This window comes from Siphateles boraxobius, unplaced genomic scaffold (assembly GCF_051911475.1).
Source record: "Siphateles boraxobius isolate OS27281-9 unplaced genomic scaffold, OSU_SipBor_1 35, whole genome shotgun sequence".
Taxonomy (NCBI): Eukaryota; Metazoa; Chordata; class Actinopteri; order Cypriniformes; family Leuciscidae; genus Siphateles; species Siphateles boraxobius.
This window is the reverse complement of record NW_027508975.1, coordinates 9388780-9410479: the sequence shown is the minus strand read 5'-3', so window position 1 is coordinate 9410479 and position 21700 is coordinate 9388780. Positions and strand designations below refer to the sequence as shown.

Here is a 21700-nt window from a genome sequence, read left to right as displayed (position 1 = left end):
ATTCACTCTTGGCCTCAATAAACGACCGCCACAGGCCATCGTCAACAACTGCAGCTATGACCGTACCATTACCTGCTGCTCTTTAATTTGCCCAACCACACTTTAGAATGAAATACGACAGCAGACAATAGCACCAGGAGATAGAGAGAAAGAGAGAGAGAGAGAGAGAGAGAGAGAGAGAGAGAGAGAGAGAGAGAGAGAGAGAGAGAGAGAGAGAGAGAGAGAGAGAGAGAGAGAGAGAGAGAGAGAGAGAGAACGCAATGCTGCTGAGTGGATCCGGTTTCAGGCGCTGATGGGCCAAGCCAGAGGGTCGGAGCATGGGAACAGGCAAAAAGAAGGTCCTGTGTCAATAAGGGACAGTGGTCGGGCACAATGGGGCCAGCTTCACACAACAGCACTGACAGACACCCACACAAAAGCAGCCATCCATTCTCACACAGCCAGCAGAATGAGCCAGTGTGTGGCTGCCCAGGGGCATGTTTGAACAGCACACACACACACACACACACACACACACACACTCTCTCTCTCTCTCTCTCTCTCTCTCTCTCTCTCTCTCTCTCTCTCTCTCTCTCTCTCTCTCTCTCTCTCTCTCTCTCTCTCTCTCGCACTCACACCGTGCATAAACAAACACACAGGCATATACACAAACATTCCCTCAGATGAATGAACTTGGCCAAACAAACACATTTACACATATTTAAAAACTATTGGATTTTAGGCCGCACAACCTATTTACCCTTCAAATGAAGAAAATATGAATATATAGTCTTCAACTGAATGTACTAAGTATAACACTGAACACAACGGTGAAAAGGTTACAAAAACAACTTGAAAAAACAATTTAGGGCCAATCAGAATCATCTTAATCGGTTGTTAGAGAAACCATAGGTAACATTTTCAAAACTATAAAACTCAACTGTGTGATTTAGCACCTTGTAGCAAGTCAAATATGAATATAGTTAGAATATAGACAACTGTGCTGACAAGATTCGCCTACGCCTCTTTCAACAGGACATAGGCGATACATGATTTTAGTTGACTATATATTTTGATCTGTATGAAGTTTTGAATATATAGGCTATTTTGATCTGCATTAAGTTTTGAGGAAAGGTGGTTCTAGAAGTAGGCTACTGGGTGATACTGTCAGAATTTTGATCAAGAGAAAATCATCAATAGAGTCAACCTCGGACTTCCTGATAGACGACGACGAGATCGAAAGTAATTGTCTGCCATCTAGTGGACACTGGACAGAAGCGGGTCTATAAGGGAATGTATGAAACTTCAAACTTTCGATAGTCATATCAGTTGTCATCATACAGTTTTGACGACTTATTTAAAGCTACAGCTACCAAAATTCAAGCAAACATAGTTAAATAAATTGAAGTAACCGTAGACTTACAGTATCTCAGTAAATCAAGCGTTTTATGTGTTTTTAGCGGCGAAAAAACACTGAATGTGAAACTGCCGTAACAACTGACACTACTACCCTTCTACTGGACCATAACTAACTGTAATTAGTTATGGTCAGAGCAGCGCCATAGTATGAAAGCGAGGCTGTGAGGAATAGACTTACCGTGTGTTCAATGGCATACTCTGTAAAAAGCCGTATAAAGCTCATAGATCACTTATAATTTTACACAGCTCATATTGTCTGGGCTTTTTGTCCACCGAATATCCTAAATTAACTAAGTAAGTTAATAAATAAAGCGTCAAACCCTGAAAAATAAATTTACTGTAAAGTACGATATCGGGGAATGGCCACGAGGTGGCAGTGCAGTGCGATACAGAAGTAATAACAGCACGAGGAGAGTATGAAATCACATACACGTCTCATCAGCCCTGTTCAATCCTAAAGAGGAACATCCTGGGCCCTTCATAAACACTCAATATTTGGGGGGTTATGCCGTTATAACATTTGTTTAATAAATAAGGAAGTAAATATAATATAAACAAATCATTCCGCAACGTCTTTCATAAGATAATTGAGAAACTTTGAAAGTTTGGTGCATGTGCGTTTAGAGGATGTTGAGATTAGAGAGCCAAAGTGCAGGAAAAATACATATTACATTAAATACAAATAATGTAATAGGCATACAATTGTGCTTATGTAAAAAAAAAAAAAAAAATCCAAAGATTTGTACTGTAACCTACATGTAACATGGAATGCCACTGTAGGCTACTAAATATTGTGGATTTGAGCTTTTATTTCAAAATATTTCAGGAGCGTTTTCGGTTCATTTAACAAGGCTGAACGGCATAACATCCAACAAAACTGCATTAGAAATGCGCATATCCACCTGATCCTGTTAAATTTGTCAACGCTGATAAATACAGAAAATAAAATGACAAGATATGACCCTTGGGCACCCTCACAACTTCCTTTAATTGATGCAATAAGACAGTACAGCACAAAGAAATATCAAAGTTTTATTTTAAAATTTATAATAGAGGAACAGTAGTACAATTGAAAGAGAAGGGAAACGTATTCATTTAAACTCTTGAAAAAACATAAAAAGAATAACCTGATTTGATTTGTGTTTGAGGTGAGGCATTGGCCCCATTTGCATCACTGTAAGAGAGTTGAAAAATACATCTTTGAAACAGCTTTTATAAAATACAGCTGAAAAAAACCTTCATCTGTAGTGTTTTTTTTTTCCTTTTTTGTCTGTTATCTCCATATACAGCATAAAGTCTAAGGAGTATATTAATGTGATTTGAACAGATACACAGACAAAACAAGAAAAAGTATAAACTGACATGATGGTGAACGTGCATGTGAAAAAAGAGAGAAGGTCAGTGAGAACAGTGAAAGCCAGGCTGAGGTTTTAAACCAGTTAACTGCAGCAGTGTTGCCATCATTTAATTCAAATAATAATTAAATATCTATATAATATCCCTCCCACAGTGATCTGAAGGTAAGTAATACAAACAGGATCTTCTATACAGCTTTTAAAATACAATTTTCATCTCGAGTAAAGGGAAAGATAGACGATTTCTGTATCAGTATAGCACTTCAATATATCCACTGCATATGAACAGAAACTCCTGCTCCTAGGATTTAACCCACAAACAATAATTCTTAAAAAATATGTGCATAAAGCGAAATAAAAAAACACAATGGATGAACAAAAACAAAATAACCTCAAAAGAAAGGACAAATAAAACAATATATGCATCTAAGGGTAAAGTGAATGATTGATTTTAGAATAAAAACATTTAAATTTGACAACATACACAAGCAAGGATCTACACTAAATATTTACCTGGATTTCTTATACATTTTCTTTAACAATTAAACAACGATTTTGGTAGGACAATAAAAATTAACAGTCTTGATTGCATTTTGGAGTCAATACACATATAGCATTAAATAATGAAATGTCAAAAGAAAAAGAAAAAGAAAAGCTCTGCATGGAATAAAACACAACAGTTTCAATTTATTTCCATCCAGACCGGCTTTGGGGAAATAAGAAATTATAGAACGTAGAACAGTAAGTGCCCGTCTATGCGTTTTCATAGACCTTCCGCTCTACGTCGGCACAAGCAAAGTGTTTTCCACTCAGCAGACACATGACAAAGTCCAAATAAAACGAAACCGAAATGATCGCAAATGTTAAGGGGGACCAAAACAAAGTTTGGGAGTCTATTGCAAACCACCTCTTTCCATCTGCATTCTTCAAAAACGGTACACAGGTCGTTCAAGTGATTTAAAGTAAGCTCAGTACCACTAACCAACTCAAGAACATCAGGTCGTTCCATCTATACAAGTACTGCCAGTAGTTTTAACAACAACAAATGGTATGTATGTGTGTGTATGTATGTATGCATGTGCATGTGCATTTAATAGAAAAGACGTTAAAAACAGAAAAGCATACCTGATAGGCTCCTTAGCACAACAGTGTAAAATACAAAGCTGATTAGTATAACTGAGTTGAGTAGGCTTTACGATTATTAACATCATATACAGCTTGTAGGTCCAGTATTTAAAAATAAGAATAAAAACAAAAGCGTTACAGCACCAAACGTTTCCATCATTTGGCAAAATTCAAGCTTTAAGTGAATGTCAAAATGCTTTATAAAGTGTTACTGTGATGCTGTGATTCAAATAAAGCTAGCAATAATATATTCCCCTTATAGGTTATAAATTTCTCTTTTTCTGTTTTTTTTTCTTTCTTCTCTTTCTTATATTTCTCTGCTTTACGTTCTCTCAGCATTTTCAGTAGTTTTTGCGTCCTGCAAAAAATCTTGGTGTGCGTTCTGCTTGGCACGATCTAACAGCCCTATATAATTTAATCATAAATATGGCTGTGGTCAATTAGAGTCACAAAACAGATTTTTGGTTCCAAGATTTGTGCAGGGAAAAGGAAAATATATATATATTTATATATATATATATATATATTTCATAAAAATTTCATGACAACATTTAACTAGAAAGAAAACGCACATACACGCACACACACACAAAAAAAATCTTCCTGTAGGCGGAATTTCTATAATGCTCCATGTCGAGATCCTCCTCTGAGCAATATATGATCAGGTCTGTCAGGAAGCGCATTTATGAACAGAAAATAAGCAGATGTACATTAAAAAAAGAGAAAATCTAATTCTATAATTTCATAAGACCATAATATCTTTCTTCATAAATTAAATAATTAATATTTCTTTTAATATGATTGGCCTGTTAAAACTCAAAAACGCTGTACACCCTCATCCCCTACAAAAGAAAAAGTACATCACAGAAAAACCTGATTTTTTTCGTTATATATCATTATACCTCTTTCTCTGACAGGCACACGGCCCAGACTCTGACACATAGACAATCTTTAAATATTGGAGTCCCTCTCTAACAAAGCTATATATCTCTTTGACATAACTTGACGTGCAACAGAGGTTAGATAGCACTTTGGAATTGTTGATTGTTTCCCAGCTATTTTTTCTTTGCATTTGATTTGTTTCTCTACCAGGTTATGTCTAAATTAGTCCTTCTCGGGGATGGCACCCGCATCACCCTCGCAGTTGGATTGGTCAATCTCATTGGACTCCCCCTCTTCCGCCTCCATGTCCTCGTCTCCCTCCACAGCCTCATCAAAGTCTTCGTCGCGTGCGAATTCCAGGTCCTGCATGCCCTCCAGACCCTCCTGCGTGCCTTGGTGGGAGTCTGCACACTCCACACACACGCCATAGCGGCGGGAACCGTGCCGTATCCCCACGCTGGCCGCCAGCATGAAGATCTTCTTGCATACCATACACTTGTATTTCTTATCCTTTTTGTGGACCTGCAAATGAATGTCATGAACAGGAATATTAGTCAGTGAAGCAAGATATTTTATTGTTGAGTATTTTGAGACTGAGTAAAATCCGTTTGTGGGTGAATTTCACAAAAACTTGATAGTTTTTGTGAAATTCACCCACAAACTGACAAACTGATTTCACAAAATGTCTGTCATGTCAAATATTTTTTTCTGCATGGGACATTAACATAACAATTAAACATTTCCAGTCCCCAATGTGTGTGTGTGTACATATAGAGTACATACACATATTCACGCACACATATATAAGTTCGATTAAACCATCAAAATATGACGAAAATATTTTCAATATGAGGGAAGAAAAAAAAGAAAAAACTCTAAACTTGATTAGGGCATTTATCTGACAACATTTTTTGGCAAAAAAAAGGGCAAACTACTGCTGCAGGTTTTATTTTACCATGCAAAAACAGAAAAAAAGGAAAAAGCACACAGGAAAAAGCATATACTGACAACAACGCAATCAGTTATTAATATTAAGTTGGCTCTCTCTTGTTTTTGCATGTGTTCATAATTTCTTTTATCATTATTTAATATATATATATATATATATATATATATATATATATATATATATGTATGTATATATATACACACACACACACACATGGACAAATTCACGCAAAATTATGTAAAAAAAAATAGAGAGTATCCAAGTAAACAGTCAGTTATGTCTTAAGTGACATAGTAAACGCATCTGTACAGTGTCAATATATTGGATCCGTCATCCGTGCATTAGGTCTTAAAGTGACAGCAGCCTAATAGTCCTGCTGTCTATGTTTTTAATGTTAATCAAACAACAAAGAAGAAGAAAAAAAAACACTCACTACTCTTGACTGAATAACTTTTGTAACTTTAATAAGGATTCATTAAAAAGGATGTTTAATTTATACAGTAAGACTGCAGTGTTATTTTATTAGATTTCTGTATGTGGAAACTACTCTCAGACCTAACAGAAAAACATGAAAAGCACTGTTTATTTCATTTGTATCTTTGTTATACTGTATTATTTTAGCTTTTGCTTCTAATTTGATTATTTGCTTCAACAGATTATGACTGTTTACTTGTATTTAATCATGTTTTAAATTTATATTAGTTAGGCTAGTAGTTTTAGCAGTGGTATTGAAATGGAAATAGAGAACTGTGAATTTTCACTGGTATCTAATTTGTTGGTATCATTACTGTCTGTGTCGGAAAAATATGCTCAACTGTCAAGAAAATTGAGTCACAATGCACAAATTTGTTGTGGTTTTAAAAACAGGCTTTGTTTTTCATCAAAAGAATCGTTCTTTAGATGTTAGGGTGAAATGTTTCCGTGAGATTTACCCACATATAAGACTTGATGTTTCTGTCTTACCAGGGAATGTCTCTTGACGTGTTCTCTGCGAGTGAACAGCTTTCCGCAGATGTCACAGCTGAAAGAACGCACGCCCGAGTGGATGATCAGGTGCCTCTTTAGTGTTCGCCGGTGCTTGGCAATGTAGTTACAGTGGGGACACTTCAGCTTATTAAGGGCATTTTCAGGCGCTTCACCTAGGAGAAACCACACAAACAAACAGATTCTCAGCACTTTTAACACCGGTTTCTGAGATCTAGACAATTCAGCATGAGATTTGGCAGCGGATGTAGGTTGTCTTGTCAGAGACACAATTGTCTTCGTTCGCATTTTCAGCTCTTAATTGTCAGTTTCGACATGGAAAAAGTGGCTTTATGTGACTGAGAGAGAAAATTAGTGCATGTAAGTGATGTGTCTGCGTGTCTGCGTCACCCTGGCAAAGAAAAAAACGAATAAAAACACACTGTGAAAGTGTGCCAGTTGCTATGGAAACCTCATGCCAGAGGCCGTAACTATATTAGTCTAATGCGATTTTCTACTGATAAACAAGCAAAAGCTCATTCCTTCTGGTCACCATTCCTTTCCTCAAAACTAACATGCCTAAAAAGTCTGACTGTCGGAATAGCAATCTCTGCATTTTGCTGCTGAAAATACTCATCCCAACACTCAAGTTCTCTTGGGAGCGCTGCCTCGTGACAATTAGACTAGAGCTGTCTGTACAACGTGGTATTTGGGGGGGTGGGATCCAGCTTTGTTTGAGCCAAAATGAGCAAAACAAAAGGGTCGTCAAGCAGGTTGTCAAGGGGGTGATAAGAGCCAGATCACCTGGGAATTCAATCGAGGCTCTAAACACCACCTTGCGGACTGAAGGAGGCCCGGCAGCAGCTGTGCTGTTCATTTGTGTCGGCAGGCTCAAAATTAAAGTTCAATCTGTTACTATGGGCTTGTCGGTACTTAAAATGGTTAACGATTAACCTGGAATCTCAATGGCCAGGCCTGAGTCATGAGACTGCTCAAAGATTGTGAAAATGGCCACTCTCCTTGCTGGGAATCTTACAGTATGCTGGATGAGACCTACAACTTAGAGATTGGTGGTAAATGGGCTCAAGGTTTCAACCGACCCCACCCTTTATTTGCCAAGACTGATCCCAACCCCCTAAGGAAACACCAACAGGCTCAAAAAGGCCCAAAATATACTCAATTACGCAATGACATGAATGCAAACGCTTCTAGCTAGTAACTACACATTGTTGTTTTCAGAAAAGTATATAAATATAATGCAAGTACGCAAGTGCATTAGCATTAACTAAATAACCACATTTGTAGAAACAATACCCCGCTTTGAGTACTGATGTTTGGGCTTGCAACATTTTGGAGAGGCTTTTTGATGTTCCTGTCCTTTCCAGCCTTAACTGTTCACTATATGTGGCTATTTGTAAAGATCACAACTTTGCGTAAGGCAGCAACTGTAAATGTGTGTCTGTGTGGGTGTGTGAAGGCGATATGATGTGTAAATAAATTTGTGAAGCCCTAACAGTCGATCATCTTACACACTGTGGATTAGCAGGCTGGCGGGCCAAAGCCATCAGATCCCATTGTAAGTACCTCTGCAGTCGGTTCATTCTGCCTGGGTCAATATTTGGAATGGCAGAGATAGTTGGGCTGCATTAGCAGGATTAGGGCGGGACGGCCCCTGGCAGCGCTGCATCTCAGAAGAGGGAATCGGGGGTAGTGCGTGTGTATGTTTGTCACTACCGCAAATCAACAATTCAACCTTCCTGTTTGGAAAGGACTCAAGCATTTATGGTGACTGATCCTGTTGTGTGATGTGTGAGAGAGAACAGACCGGGTTTTTTTTCCAAAAACAGTAAATTGCCTGTCCACACCAAAAGTGAAAATGCTACATGATACCAGTGTTATTATTGTTAACTAAAACTTTTAAAACTCGTTTTTTAGTTAACCGATTTAGATTTTGAAAAAACTAATAAAATTTTTTTTATATAATAATAATAATAATAATAATTAAAGCTAATTCAAAATATTAATTAATACTATAATTGTAAATAAATAACAAAGCTACAGCCAATATATATAGCTAAATCTATATATATATATATATATATATATATATATATTGAAAGGCATTAAGCAATAAGCAACATACCCCTCACAAGAAAAATGTGTGAAACACATGTGTGAAAAAGGAAGTGAGTAGTCAACATGGACGCAAGTACACAGTCGAGTACGTAAGCATACGTAGGCATGTGTAGGCAAACACACCGACACACACACACACACATGCCTTTCAGGTGTGAGCCGTCCGCTCTGCACATTAAAGTGCGCTCAGGAATACGAGCTAAGTGCATTTGAGAGTGTTTAGGAAGCCTGAGGGTAACGTTTCCTCCGCTTTACTTCATTATCCTGCATTAGAGGAATCGACGACGGGGAGAGAAAGCCTCTCCTCAGAACCGCGTCACTTAAGACATGATACTATACCACACGCTGCTCTGCTTAATGGGGGCAGAGAGTTTGAAGCATGACAGCTCATCAGACTGGAGATTACGAAGGTTTTTGTGGTATGAGGTGGAGGGAGGGTCGACTCCCTTAATAAGGGCAGAAGAAAACGAACTGGCCACTCTAATTAAAAAGGGAAGATGGTCTTGTGGCCCTGAGCTACACAGGGCCTGAGGAGAAGCAAACATAATGTGAGACCTTGGCAGACTGCCTGCCATAGCTGAAGGTTGAGGAGTGTGTAAGAATGTGCTTTAGAATTACAAGAGGTATTCCTGACTCAAAAGAAACGATGTGACAATATATCAAGCTTATGTTTTGAACATAAGGAACTCTGGAATTAGCAGGAATTCTTAAAACACCCCTTTACAATTACTTACAACACCAAGAAAAAATCAACAGCTATAGTGAGTGAGCTGAAACAGGATATATAACAAGAAAAAAATGTACGATGGGAATTTTTTGGAACGTGAAATTTTATACCAGAGTTTGAGGTCAAATGAAGTAAATGTCTTAAACATTGCCAACAGCCATTGGTTAAAACGTAAGCAGCCTTGTTGAGTTCAGAAGAAATAAAGTCATTTCAGAGACAGTACATTCTTGATAAATTATGAATAATATTATTTAACATAATGCACAGTAAAACCAAAAGAGGTTGATTCAAGGTCTGTTTCTACTACTAGTAATCTACTGCATCAGGCCAAAGTCCCTGACAGTGATATCACTCAAGACCAACTACCATCTACTTGAATGGAAAACACTGAAAAACAAAGTGCTTGCCAAACTCACATTTAAATAACATTTTAAATTAGCAATAAAAGTTTACTATGCTCAAATAGCATAAAAAGTGTGTACATTTCAGGTTGATTGGCCAGTCTTAAGCATGGGTTTCTGACTGTTTCACTGTTTCAGGACACTGACTGTTTCTATGGGAACCGGAGCTTGGCAGCAGCGATGAAACAACTTTACCAATTGGCGATAGGCAGGTCTTATTCCACCATAGTGCTGCTTGTTACACTTTCTCCCAATCATAGCAATACCAGTTAACTTTTTTTGTCTTAGTAGTATACAGTTTTTGTATAATGCCCACTACAAAATTGCATACTGTATATGAAATGCTTTTTTAAATGGAGTACACAAAATGTTAGACCAAAACCATATTCAAATTGATGTAAACCACCTAAGATCTAACCGCATCCCCAGATACAACCCATTTTACTAATCAACTTTGTTTGGAAAGTTGTTGAAATAGTAGATCATAAACCATCTGCATTTTGAGGATTTGCACAGTATGTACTCTACATATCAAATTCTAGTAGTATGATAACATGCTATTTGGAAAAAGGCATGAGCTCTTCCTCAAGGCTGTGTATTCAGCCATTAATAAACACTGATTATACCATTACCAAAGGCTTTACAGAAATGCATACGGGCCTTTGTCTGAGTGTGAGAGAGGTGTCAAAAACACTATTGTCATACATGACAATCCTAATGACAGCACTGAAGTGTGCTGATGAGTCTACACAATAGGGCGGCAACATTATTCAAATAACCAAACTCCCTTGATCTGAAAGACCTCAAGACCTAGACATTTCCAGCAAACAAGGAAACAAAATTTTTTTTCATGTAAACTTGCTGGGTGTGTTTTTATTAATCACACATAAATTAGTTGTGACTGACGATTTGAATTTGACTTGGCTTGAAGAGCCATTGAGGTGCCTGAACAGGAGAAAAAGGCGTGATGGGTAACGTACCAGCATTCTCTGAGATGTAAGAGAAGTCCTCTCTGGTGTAGGAGGCAGATGGTTGGATGAACATACCCTCGTCGAAACCCTCTTCCGGCTCAGGTGGGATGTTGTAGACAAAGCGCTTGGCGGCCTGTTTTTTCCGTTTTCTGCTGCCCGGCTCAGGACGCTCCTCCCTCTTAATGGTCACCCCAGTGCTTGGATCTGGACCGTTCCAGATGAACACCGGCCCCGGAACCTGTGGCTCCATCTCCGTGGACTCAGACGAGTTCTCTCCTCCCCAACTGGAGCTTCCCAATGCGCAACCTTCTCCCCCGGACACCTCCACGTCGCTGGGTTCATCCTTCACGTGTCCACTGGCCTTGATGGACAGCTTGGACAGGATGCTGGTGGCCCAGAAGTTGCTGGGCTTCTTGTCGCCACCCTGGCAGTCTTTCGCCACCGTCCGGCGTTTGTTGTAGTCGACCACCACGGAGTCAGGGGCTTCCTGCTTGATGCTTATGTTGAGGGCATCTTTGATGAAGGCGCGACAGGACTGGACCACCTCGGTCATCTGGAGGTAACTCGCCACGGACATCACCTCGATGGCATTCTGGCTGGTGAGAAAGAGGTTGCCTGAGTACAGGAAGTCCAGGATGACGGAAAAGCCCTGCACGGCCGCCACATCCAGGTTCGTGATCGTAGTTTGGTCACAGCTCTCGCTCTTCGTCAGGCAGTAGAGGGTCTTGAAGTAGCGGCTCCCGGCGACCAGGATGTTCTTGTGTGCCCTGAACATCTGGCCGCCCACCATAATGTTGACGTCACAGAGGATGCCGCTCTTGCGTTGCTTGTCCAGCTCCTGCAGAAGCTGATAGCAGTATGAGTTCTCGTTGGGCTTGTTCCTGTAGTCCTCCACCTCTGGGCTCTCCACGTCCTCAGGCCTTTCCATCTCCTAGTGGAGAGACAACAAACAAAAATGACAATCAGCATTAGTCTACAGTGTAAACACAAGGTGGAGGGCAGGTGTACAATGACAACTCCGACAATAAAACTGGTTTAACAGGCTGGAAAGCTGCAATACTGTGGGAACTATAGCACTGGTAAAACCCCCGCTTACAGGATGCACGCTCTGTGCCCTTGTTAATGCGCTTTAAGATGAGAAATATTTGGCCATTATCCCATCCCACCATCCCATCCCACCATCAATCTCCATCATCTGCTCTCACAATTAAGAGAGAGAGAAAGAAAGAGAGAGAACCGGCTGGTACCTACCAATAGGAGTGAATCTACACAATATATTTCTGGACTGCAAACCAGATGTCCTAATCCATGCTGAAATGTATATCACCCTACATTTTCCCCTCCTACAACACAGCTGTTTTTTTTTTTTTTGCTGGAGTAATTCAGATTAAATCTATTTCTCAGGGCGGAGGCCTTCCAAGCCCCTCCTCCACACGGCTGGGCTTGTCCTGGTAGATGGGGTTATTACTGTAGCCTGATCCAGGAACAGCAAGCCCAACCAGTAGTCAGAGAGCGAGAGGGAGAGAGCAACCCCATTTCTCCACACAAAGCCAGTCTTTTCCTCCAGGCTCATTGTTCACTACTGCTTAGTGCTACACTGAAGCTTTGTGAAGAAAACACTTACAATTCCCTAGCACACTGGAACACAACTAAACACAACTGGAATTACAAAATCAGAGCTGGAATAAAATTCTGTCATTAACTCCCTCTCATGTTCTACTGTATGATTCATTTCAACACAAAATATCATTTTTCAAAGTATTTTCACACTGCTCTTTTCTTTGCAATATAATTAAATGAAATGTGGTCGGTAAGATTTTTTTTTAATGTTTTCTTTTTTTTTATGGTCTTATACCAATGCTGCATGTATTTGTTCCAATACAGAAAAACAGCAATACTGTTAAATATCACAATTAAAATGCTATTTATTCCTTGAAAACAATTGTGCTGCTTAATGTCTCGGTGGAATCTGTGATGCATTTTTTTTAAGGATTCTCTCATAAATAGAAATGTCCATTTATTTGAAATTGACATTTTTGTAACATAAATGTGTAATGGTTGAATTATTATAATTGTTACTGAACCAAACTTCTGTACTGTATTAGTGTCTAGTGATCAAGAGCGGTCAAGCTGCCAAAAGGCCAACAAAAAAAACCCCATCATAAAAAGTAGTCCATATTACTGCACTGTATTCCAAGTCTTCTGAAGTCATATTATAGTTGTGTGTGAGGAGCAGATTGAAATTTAAAGCTTGTAGTTTTTTTGTGCAAATACTGCATCTCAGAGTTGATTTCATTACATCTCTGTTTGTTTGAGAATCCTGACCAGCAACACAGGCTCAACCAATGGTGTGGGACGGTAATATCTGTTAGACCAAACAATGGCAGATTTAGAAAACCTGTTTGAAAACAGCTTTTTGTGTGTTTTTTTGATAAAGGGGACATGGCAGGCCTGATTGAGAACTGTATGCAAAAAGGCAATTCTTCAGTTCTTCTCTTTTTGGGCTACACTGACAAATATGGGTTTGGAATTTGGACATGAGGGTAAGTAAATGATTTTAATGAGTGAATGATGAGAGAATTATCATTTTTCTGTAAACTATTTCTTTAAAATTAAGAAAATAGTCTAAATGGCAGCACTGTTGAGTTCAGAGGGGTCTGGTGGAAAGCAGGTTTGAAGAATGAGGAGGAGGAAGGGGGGTGCTAGACGAGAATGAACGTTCGTTTGTGGTGTCACAATGTCCCCACTATTGTTCGCCTCTGTCTATCCAGAGAGAGCCTGACTGTGCGCCAAGCCAAGCTATGGTAAGAGGACAGATGAGGTGGCAGTCAAGAGTGGGTGTCAGGACATACTACTCCAGAATTAACCTCCATTTCTTTCTCTCATACGCTCACACACAGTTCATCCTTTCTCCAGATGTGCCACGTGTAAACGCACTACAAGAGAACAGATGCTTTCTGAGGATTCCCCCCATTAAAATCAGTCAAAATGAGTCTGTGGTAACAGTTTGAAATTCGACATGGTCTTTTTCTTAATTGAATGTTTGTTATTGTTATTGTCTACAGTTTTGCTACTGGGTCGTTTGCGTTCCACTTTTGTACGCCATTAAATTTAGCAAACTGTACAATGAAGGAAAACACATTACTTTTACAATATCTATAAATACCAAAATTCTGATCTCATACAGTTGATGCTAATTGTGTTTCTCAGACTATTTTTTTACGCTCACAATTGCCTGGATATATTACGAGAAACCCTAAGATGTTTGCCTTTCATAGTACTACTGTTAAAAAATCTAGGATCAGTAAGATGTTTTCTTTTTGAAAGAAATTAATACTTTTATTCAGCAAGGATGCATTAAATTGATCAAAAGTGAGAGCAATAATACATTTATAAGGTTACAAAAGATTTCTTTCACACAAATGTTGTTCTTATGAACTTTATATTTATTAAAGAATCCTATCACGTATCACGGTGGCTGTTGAAAATTCAGCTTTACCATTCACAGGAATACATCAAATTTTAAAACATATTTAAACAGAAAACTGTTGTTTTTATTTGTAATAATATTTCACAATATTTTTAATCAAATAAATGCAGCCTTGGTGAGGATAAGAGACTTCTTTCAAAAACATTTAAAAAAATTCTTACCAACCCTAAACTCTCTTACTAAATGGTGTGTGTGTATATATATATATATATATATATATATATATATATATATATATATATATATATATATATATATATATCAAAGAAAATAAATCTGAATGAGACACATCAAAAACAAACAAAAAAGGAAACTGGTTCTTTTCTGATTAAACATGTCGAATACGAAACTCGCTGTGGTTTCTCTCTCTGGTTTCCCACCCCAGACTTTCATTTTGATGTGAAACGGGAACATTATACAACCACTACCAATACCGCTGTCGTTCTCCTGTGCTACAGTTGAACAGACAGCCGTCTAAAGCTCTTCAGGCAACGAGTTGCCAACACCCATTATTCCATTGTACACTTCCAACATGTTCCATTCACCGTAAACCAACAATAGCTCCCCAAAATTTAAACACATAGCCTTCAGCTACAGCGAGCAGTGCCTTTATCACCTTCCAGGGCCACAGTGAGAATACACTACACAAGTGGCACGTTAGGGGGACATTGTGCCTCAGACAACAGGGACGGCGGTTTTGTTTTCCTTGCGCATAGTCTTCCTGAGCCATCCCAGCCCCTGAGGCCAGCGCCTGGTCCCCTCATCCAGATGCATGAACAATACAGCAGTGTGCTTGACCCAAGGTGTGGGAGGGGAATGCCAGGATCTGGGCCTCCCAACAAAGAGCAGGGCTCATCGATACAAAATTCCTGGGAATTCTCCCCCACCAGCACAACCACAAGCACCAACAACACAACAAGCCTCCCAATACACACATATATCACAGCGGCAGACAGTACAGGGGCGGAGACCCTCGTCTTCACTGGAGCTCACTAATAACGGGAAGAGGAGCCAACTACTTTGAGGGCGAAGTCCAGACTGAAGAGTGAGGCAACCCAGATACCCTTCTTTAGAGGTAATTGAATTACGGGAGTTTGATATGGACCAGTGAAGAAATTTAGCCCATTATGACAGACAGACACTGCACTGAAGAACATAATAGATCACAATTATGAAATTGGCTATTGGAGGATGTGGCCTATCAGAACAGCCTTTCTTTCCCCGGACAGCAGACATCCTAATGTTTTGCCCAATTAGTCTACTTTAAGACAGATACTATTCATCCACAATCTTGTGACCTCCATGTATGCTATCATACTCTTTATTTCCTATGATTTCAATTACAAAATCACAAGTGTGTGTGTGTATATATATATATATATATATATGTGTATTTTACAGAGATTGATGAAGAGACATTTGATAATATATACTAATATTTAAGATATACAGTAGTCAGCATTTGAAGTGGATCAAAAAAGTTAATCAAAGTTGTCCTAAGATAAGTACAGGTATTGTTCAAAATTCATGAATAACTTTGATGAAAGGTTTTGATCCACTTCAAATGTTGACTACTGTATATCTGAGATATTAGTATACATTATCAAATGTTTCTTTATCAATCTCTGTAAAATACAGGGCTCCAGACTGCGACTAATACAGTCGCATTTGCGACCAAAAATATTAATTTGCAAGTATTTTTGTTGAGATCGCCATTCGCGATAATATAAATGTACAGGGTACGATTAAACATTTTGTGCCTTTATACCTGCATGTTCTGTGAAGAGCAGCCCATCACATCTTTTGTTGTGTTGATATAATAAAATGAGAGGACGTGCAGAAAAGTTGCATGTGGAAAAAAACCTCAGAGTTATAGCGCCAACATATGCATGGGCACAGCGAGGATCAGCTTTCAGCGTCAGAAACATTTAAAAGCGAAAAATATCAGGCTTCTCTATCGAGCAACAACACTGACGGCTGTGCCAGCTAGGAGAGATAGAAAATGACGGAGATGTGTCAATGAATGAATGAACATAAAAATATTGTAAAATAGATTGGGGTGTGTGTAAGACATACAACAACTTTATAGAATGCATTATAAGGAGACCAATCAGTGATCTACAGTGATTCCAAGTCACATTTTAGTATCGGTACGGTACGCTTGGAACCTCAACAGAGGTGGTACCATTTAAAGCGAGCCGAAGCGAGCCGTACCGTACCATGCAGTGGAAAAGCGGCACAAGTGAGCCGTGCCGAGCCGTACCGTACCATGCAGTGGAAAAGTGCCAAAGCGCGCCGTACCAAACCGTACCGTACCATGCAGTGGAAGAGCGCCAAAGCGTGCCGTACCGAACCGTACCATGCAGTGGAAAAGCGCCATATGTAGCTCTCAAGTTGGAAAAGCAATTCAGTTTCTACTTCAAGTGAATCTTAGTTCCACAAGATGGATGAAAATGCTGATGCTGTAAAAGGAGGGCAGACGTCACAACACATGACATAATTAAAACATGTTTATTGTTTTGTGGCACTAAAAATTATTTGGCGCCTATTTGTTCACTTTATTGGAGCCAATGGCTCCTTAATTTATTTATTTTTGCCTGGAGCCCTGAAAATAACTTTTTAGGGAAGCATTCCTGTGCTAGGCGGATATATTTTTATACTATATAAAATATACTTTATAGCAAACTATGATATATCGTCATACAGCCCACCCAATAAAAGTACAAAAAATGTATGGTAAAGAAATGCATTTGAACTATCTGCAAATCAATAATATATAGGCCTATACATATATATATCAATATGGGCAATTCTTGTTTTTTATGGGATATTGGAGTATTTATTATGAATGATTTATGTGTGCAAGTCAGAAAATTAAAATAAAATTATTTATTTTATGTGCCTTCATAATCTTTATTCTTTAATCAAAATAACTCCCACTCCCTTTTGCAGCGACATCTCTTCTCTGATGACGCGTTTACTCGCACAAGGCGGGACAACCTGTCACTCACATGACATCACAGCGACAGCAAACCACAACGATCCAATGACACGATCAATTCCCGATGGACAAAATTAAGTCCCGTCCTTCATTCTTTCTTGTTTGGGCCGTTTCACTCAGATATACGTCACAATAGAGTAGAAATTTGCTGACTTTCTGACTTTAATAGGCTAAATGACTGTCCCACAACCTCAAACAGTCATTGCATTATGAATCACATATATACTTTTAATTAAAAATGACAAAACATCCCTGGATAAGGATATATAGGTCATTTTCCTATATCATGAAACAGTTGTCAAATATTAAATGTTCAGCTACTTCTTACACACTTTTTGACTGTTAATAAATACTTCATCGTTCGGCTTTTGTTGAACGTTAAACCCCGCCTTTTTTTATTTGATTGACCATTTCAATCATTTTGACTTTGACGAGCGCTGACAGACGATAATGGACCACTGATGCAGCTCAGATGTTATGTGGGCGTTGTAAAATATTTTTGCAGTTCAGTTATTATGCAAACTCTTCCTCTTTTGCTTTTTAGCAAGCTACGCCAATGCGTCTTGCTTGAGTAGCGTTCAGAACGCAACACAATTAAACACAGAAGTGTTACCAGCTTTTTGCATAGTTTAGAGTCGCAAATCGTACCAGTGCACATTGAGGTCAAAACGCAAACAGGTTGCAAGTCTGAGAATGTCCCAGAATTTTAAATTAAATAGGCCTATGTACAAACAACTAAATATAAAATTGCAGCTTTATGTATACACTGTACTTCAGTGTAATAAATGTAGTACCACATTTACTCCATATATTACGCAGAAACAACAAAAAAAGTATTGTAAAAAAGGTTGACTGTCAGGGGTCACTTGAAAGTGAACAAACAGGAAAGCGTAACAGGGTTCAGATCTGCTGTAGAGTCTTAACCCCTCTGTTGCTAGGGAGGCGGCAGTAATCTCTCCTTTCCTTCCTAATTAGTAGGGGGTATAAATTGAGTTAGTGAAACACTTTGTGTCACACTGATTAGACTGACTGGACATTATCATACAGCACAATCCTAAGGGATTCTACTACAAAACCAAGAACACAGCATCTTTCTGGATGGCAACAGTCATTTTGTGACTTGATAATAGACAGGAAATGAAATGCATAAAAAATATTGATCAATACCAATTTATCGTAAATGACATGATTGGGAATATACAATGCATCCAGATCAAATACGAATTATATTTCACTATTACAGTGCATTATACTTACAAAAGTGGTTCTCAGATGCTGATATGATTTATTCAACCCTTATCTTATTCTGTTCATTGCAGTGGCCTGCATGTCGTTACAGATGACATAATTCACTCCAGCCCAATGTAGCAAGTGACACACACTATCTATGGATCTTGGGGAGTCACCTAACACAATGCCTCTAATTTAGGTGCACTAAAAGGGGAGGGTGAGATGTGCCAGAGGTCACTTTTTACAGCGAGGGGGCTGGGAAGGGGTGCGGCTCCCCAAAGGTAGCAGGGTCAGGCCCTTTCCATTGTGTGACCTCTGTGGCAATCAGGTTAGTTACCATGACAACCAGGGTTGATAATTACAGTGCAATGCAGGAAACGGTGAAGCAAACGAGGACAACATTTTGAACCACAATCTCTTTTAGTCTATTTAATAAGGGATATCTGACATTACATTCCACACAATCATCTAAATAGAAAATTTGAGCATATAGAAGTGGGATTATCGGTCCAGTTTCTATAAGGCTTCAAATGACGGTACAAATACCGAATTAAATCACCTAGTAGTGAGTCTTTCAGCTCATCTCACTAACTGACAGCGCTGATCCAGTTAGCTCGTACATGCTAACCTGCTACCTCCGACCTGAGTCTACTGCTAACAGACCTGTTAGCTCGCTAAACAGCTTCGAAAGCAGCATTCCCGCTTCAAAAAGACACGGAAAAACATTAGCATTCGTTAAGTAAAGAACGAATAGCACAGCCCAGCTCGGCTTCGTCGCCTATCCGAGTATCCCCGTCCCCATTATATCGCAGTGTAGACGTACCTGTCTGGTCGGGTCATTCCTGCCGTGCTCCGAGGACAGGTGATGTCTCAGCAGCAAGGCCCGCTTGTAATTCCGACTGCCTTTTACCAGCTCGTCGCTGTTTTTGGTGGCGATGTTATGGCACCAGGAGCAAGACATCAGTCCTGTTTCCTGGCTGAATTTGAGCCAGGGAAACTCTTGCAGCCAGGAGTCCTGGAAGAGCGAGTGTTTCTGCAACAGCAGCGTCTGGGGTCTCATCTCCAGCAGCGGCTTTCTAGTGGCCGTTTCCTCCGCCTCTCCCGTGCTACCGTCCTCCCGTTTTACGCCGTTACCGGTCGCCCACTTACAGCCCTCGGTTTTCACCATTACGCTGTTTAAAGCGCCTTTGTCATTATTTTTCCCCGCTGTACAACTGCCCCCTTCCGGGTCCTCGTCCTCCTCCGGCTCCGTGCTGTCGCTGACGGACCCCCCGCCCTCGACTTTCCCCAGCGATGGTCCTTTCGCCCCTAAATCCCTGTCGTCCTCTTGATCCGGCCTATTCCCGTTCAAATGTCGGTCTTGACAAGCCGGGGCCTCACAGCTGTTACCGTTGCTGCCTCCTCCGACGGCACTGGCACCGGTGACGGCTAATCCACCTCCTCGGAAAGCCAGCGACCTGCGGCTTCGCTCTCCGGACATTTTCTTGAAATAAATTACAATCTACACTTTCTCAACAAAACAAAACTCCGATCGCAGCTCTCTTAAATAAAGTATTCCGCATGAAATGAGCCGTTTTCCTGCGCTCCGGCCTCCTGGTGAGAGTATGTAGGTTATGCGGAAATAAATAGGGGTTTTAAAGGCATAATGAATTTCAGGGTTCTGTCTGCGTCCGCGCAGGCCCCGCAGAGGTCGAATGGCAACGACTTCCCCCACAATGCATCTCGGTCAGAGAGAGGAGGAGGAGGGGGGGTTCGTGTTAAAGGAAGATGGGGGTGACGACGAACAGCCAGGGGTCTTTTGTGTCAATGACTGCACCCATTTTCCGCATGCTTTTTCATCTATAGAGCTACAAGCCTCGAACCAATAAGTCATTGTATCCCTTTTAACGCCCTCCGCTGTGCTTGACATTTAAGAAGTCGCACCATGTTTGTAGCACGAGTCGTGATGATCGGGACAGGTGGGCTGGTTGGCGTTATTATGAGCGGGTGCATATAGGTGTATTTTCCAGGTGGTGACGGGGATGGACTGATAGGGTTTTCGATATCAATATCTTGAGACATCGTTGTAAATTTAGTTTTTGATACATTCTTTTGATACATTTTAATGAAACTTTAACAACACCGTTTTGTCAAATACTACATTATCTTAGTGAGCTTGATTTAAAGGAAAATAGTTCAATCTCTTTAAATCAATTGATTTACGGCCATTACGGTGTTTTATCGAAATGCATTTAATTTGTTGTAACACGTTCACATAAATATTTTTTTTACTATAGTTCTACACGGTAAAAAAAAACAACAACAACCCTATTGGCTAAATAAAAAGCGTCATTACGCTGCTGCTTACATTAATTAAAATGTGCCTTTTAAGTAGCATAAATCAAAGTGATCCAAGGTAGCCTACACATCTAGCGAAGTTCATTGCACTTTTTCAATCACTTTAAATTTATAGCCTAAGTCTACTGATGAAGGACATATGAGTTGCAACACATGTTTTAGTAAAAACTAGCCTATTAATATTATTTTGACAAAATGGATAGAAACGGAGATGTTCTTACAATTAATGATGTAATATTATAGGTTATTACAGTATATTACATATATTACAGTTTTAAAGCAATATACATTAGTAGTCGTATATTTTGTATGGGCATTATGATGTGGGGGTTCAAAAAACATTAAAAAACAAACAAACAAACAAACAAACATATAGTAAAAAATATACTGTAGGATTAGGCTATTAAATCCTGTCACCCAGTGGGTGGCGTAATTTCCTACAGTAGCCTACAGCATGATTAAACGATTTATAAACCAGCAATAACGCCACGTACTGTTTCCTCTGGATTAAAGGGAAAATAGTTTCATTGGGAAAGTATTTTTCTAGGGAAAACAGATAGAGCCCACCTGTGAACATGAAGGACTTATCTCCTCTGCTGACAATCGCTATCATGTCGAAACTAGAAAGGTTAAAATGCGTGTTATTCACTAACTAAAATATATAAAATTAATATGGCCTGGTTAATAAAACGAATGGTTTCCCCGTTAATTTAAATGAAATGTTCTTCTCTTCCT

General features: G+C 39.4%; 1 protein-coding gene across 1 annotated transcript; it reads right to left on the bottom strand.

Moving 5' to 3' along the window:
* Positions 1 to 4664: 4664 nt before the first annotated feature.
* zbtb10 (zinc finger and BTB domain containing 10) lies at positions 4665 to 20486 on the bottom strand. Its single transcript, XM_077196348.1, has 4 exons — positions 19452 to 20486; positions 10917 to 11838; positions 6673 to 6848; positions 4665 to 5282 (listed from the first exon to the last, which is right to left on the bottom strand). The coding sequence occupies exons 1-4, from the start codon at positions 20106 to 20108 to the stop codon at positions 4983 to 4985; spliced, it is 2055 nt and encodes a 684-aa protein (XP_077052463.1). The 5' UTR covers positions 20109 to 20486; the 3' UTR covers positions 4665 to 4982.
* Positions 20487 to 21700: the final 1214 nt, after the last annotated feature.

Excerpts from the sequence above, each read along its gene's own strand:
- zbtb10 (XM_077196348.1), bottom strand. The coding sequence starts at position 20,108 with ATGTCCGGAGAGCGAAGCCGCAGGTCGCTGGCTTTCCGAGGAGGTGGA. Across the intron at positions 6,849-10,916 it reads TTACATCTCAGAGAATGCTG|GTGAAGCGCCTGAAAATGCC; the intron begins GTACGTTACCCA and ends GGTTTCTCCTAG. Across the intron at positions 5,283-6,672 it reads ACGTCAAGAGACATTCCCTG|GTCCACAAAAAGGATAAGAA; the intron begins GTAAGACAGAAA and ends ATTCATTTGCAG.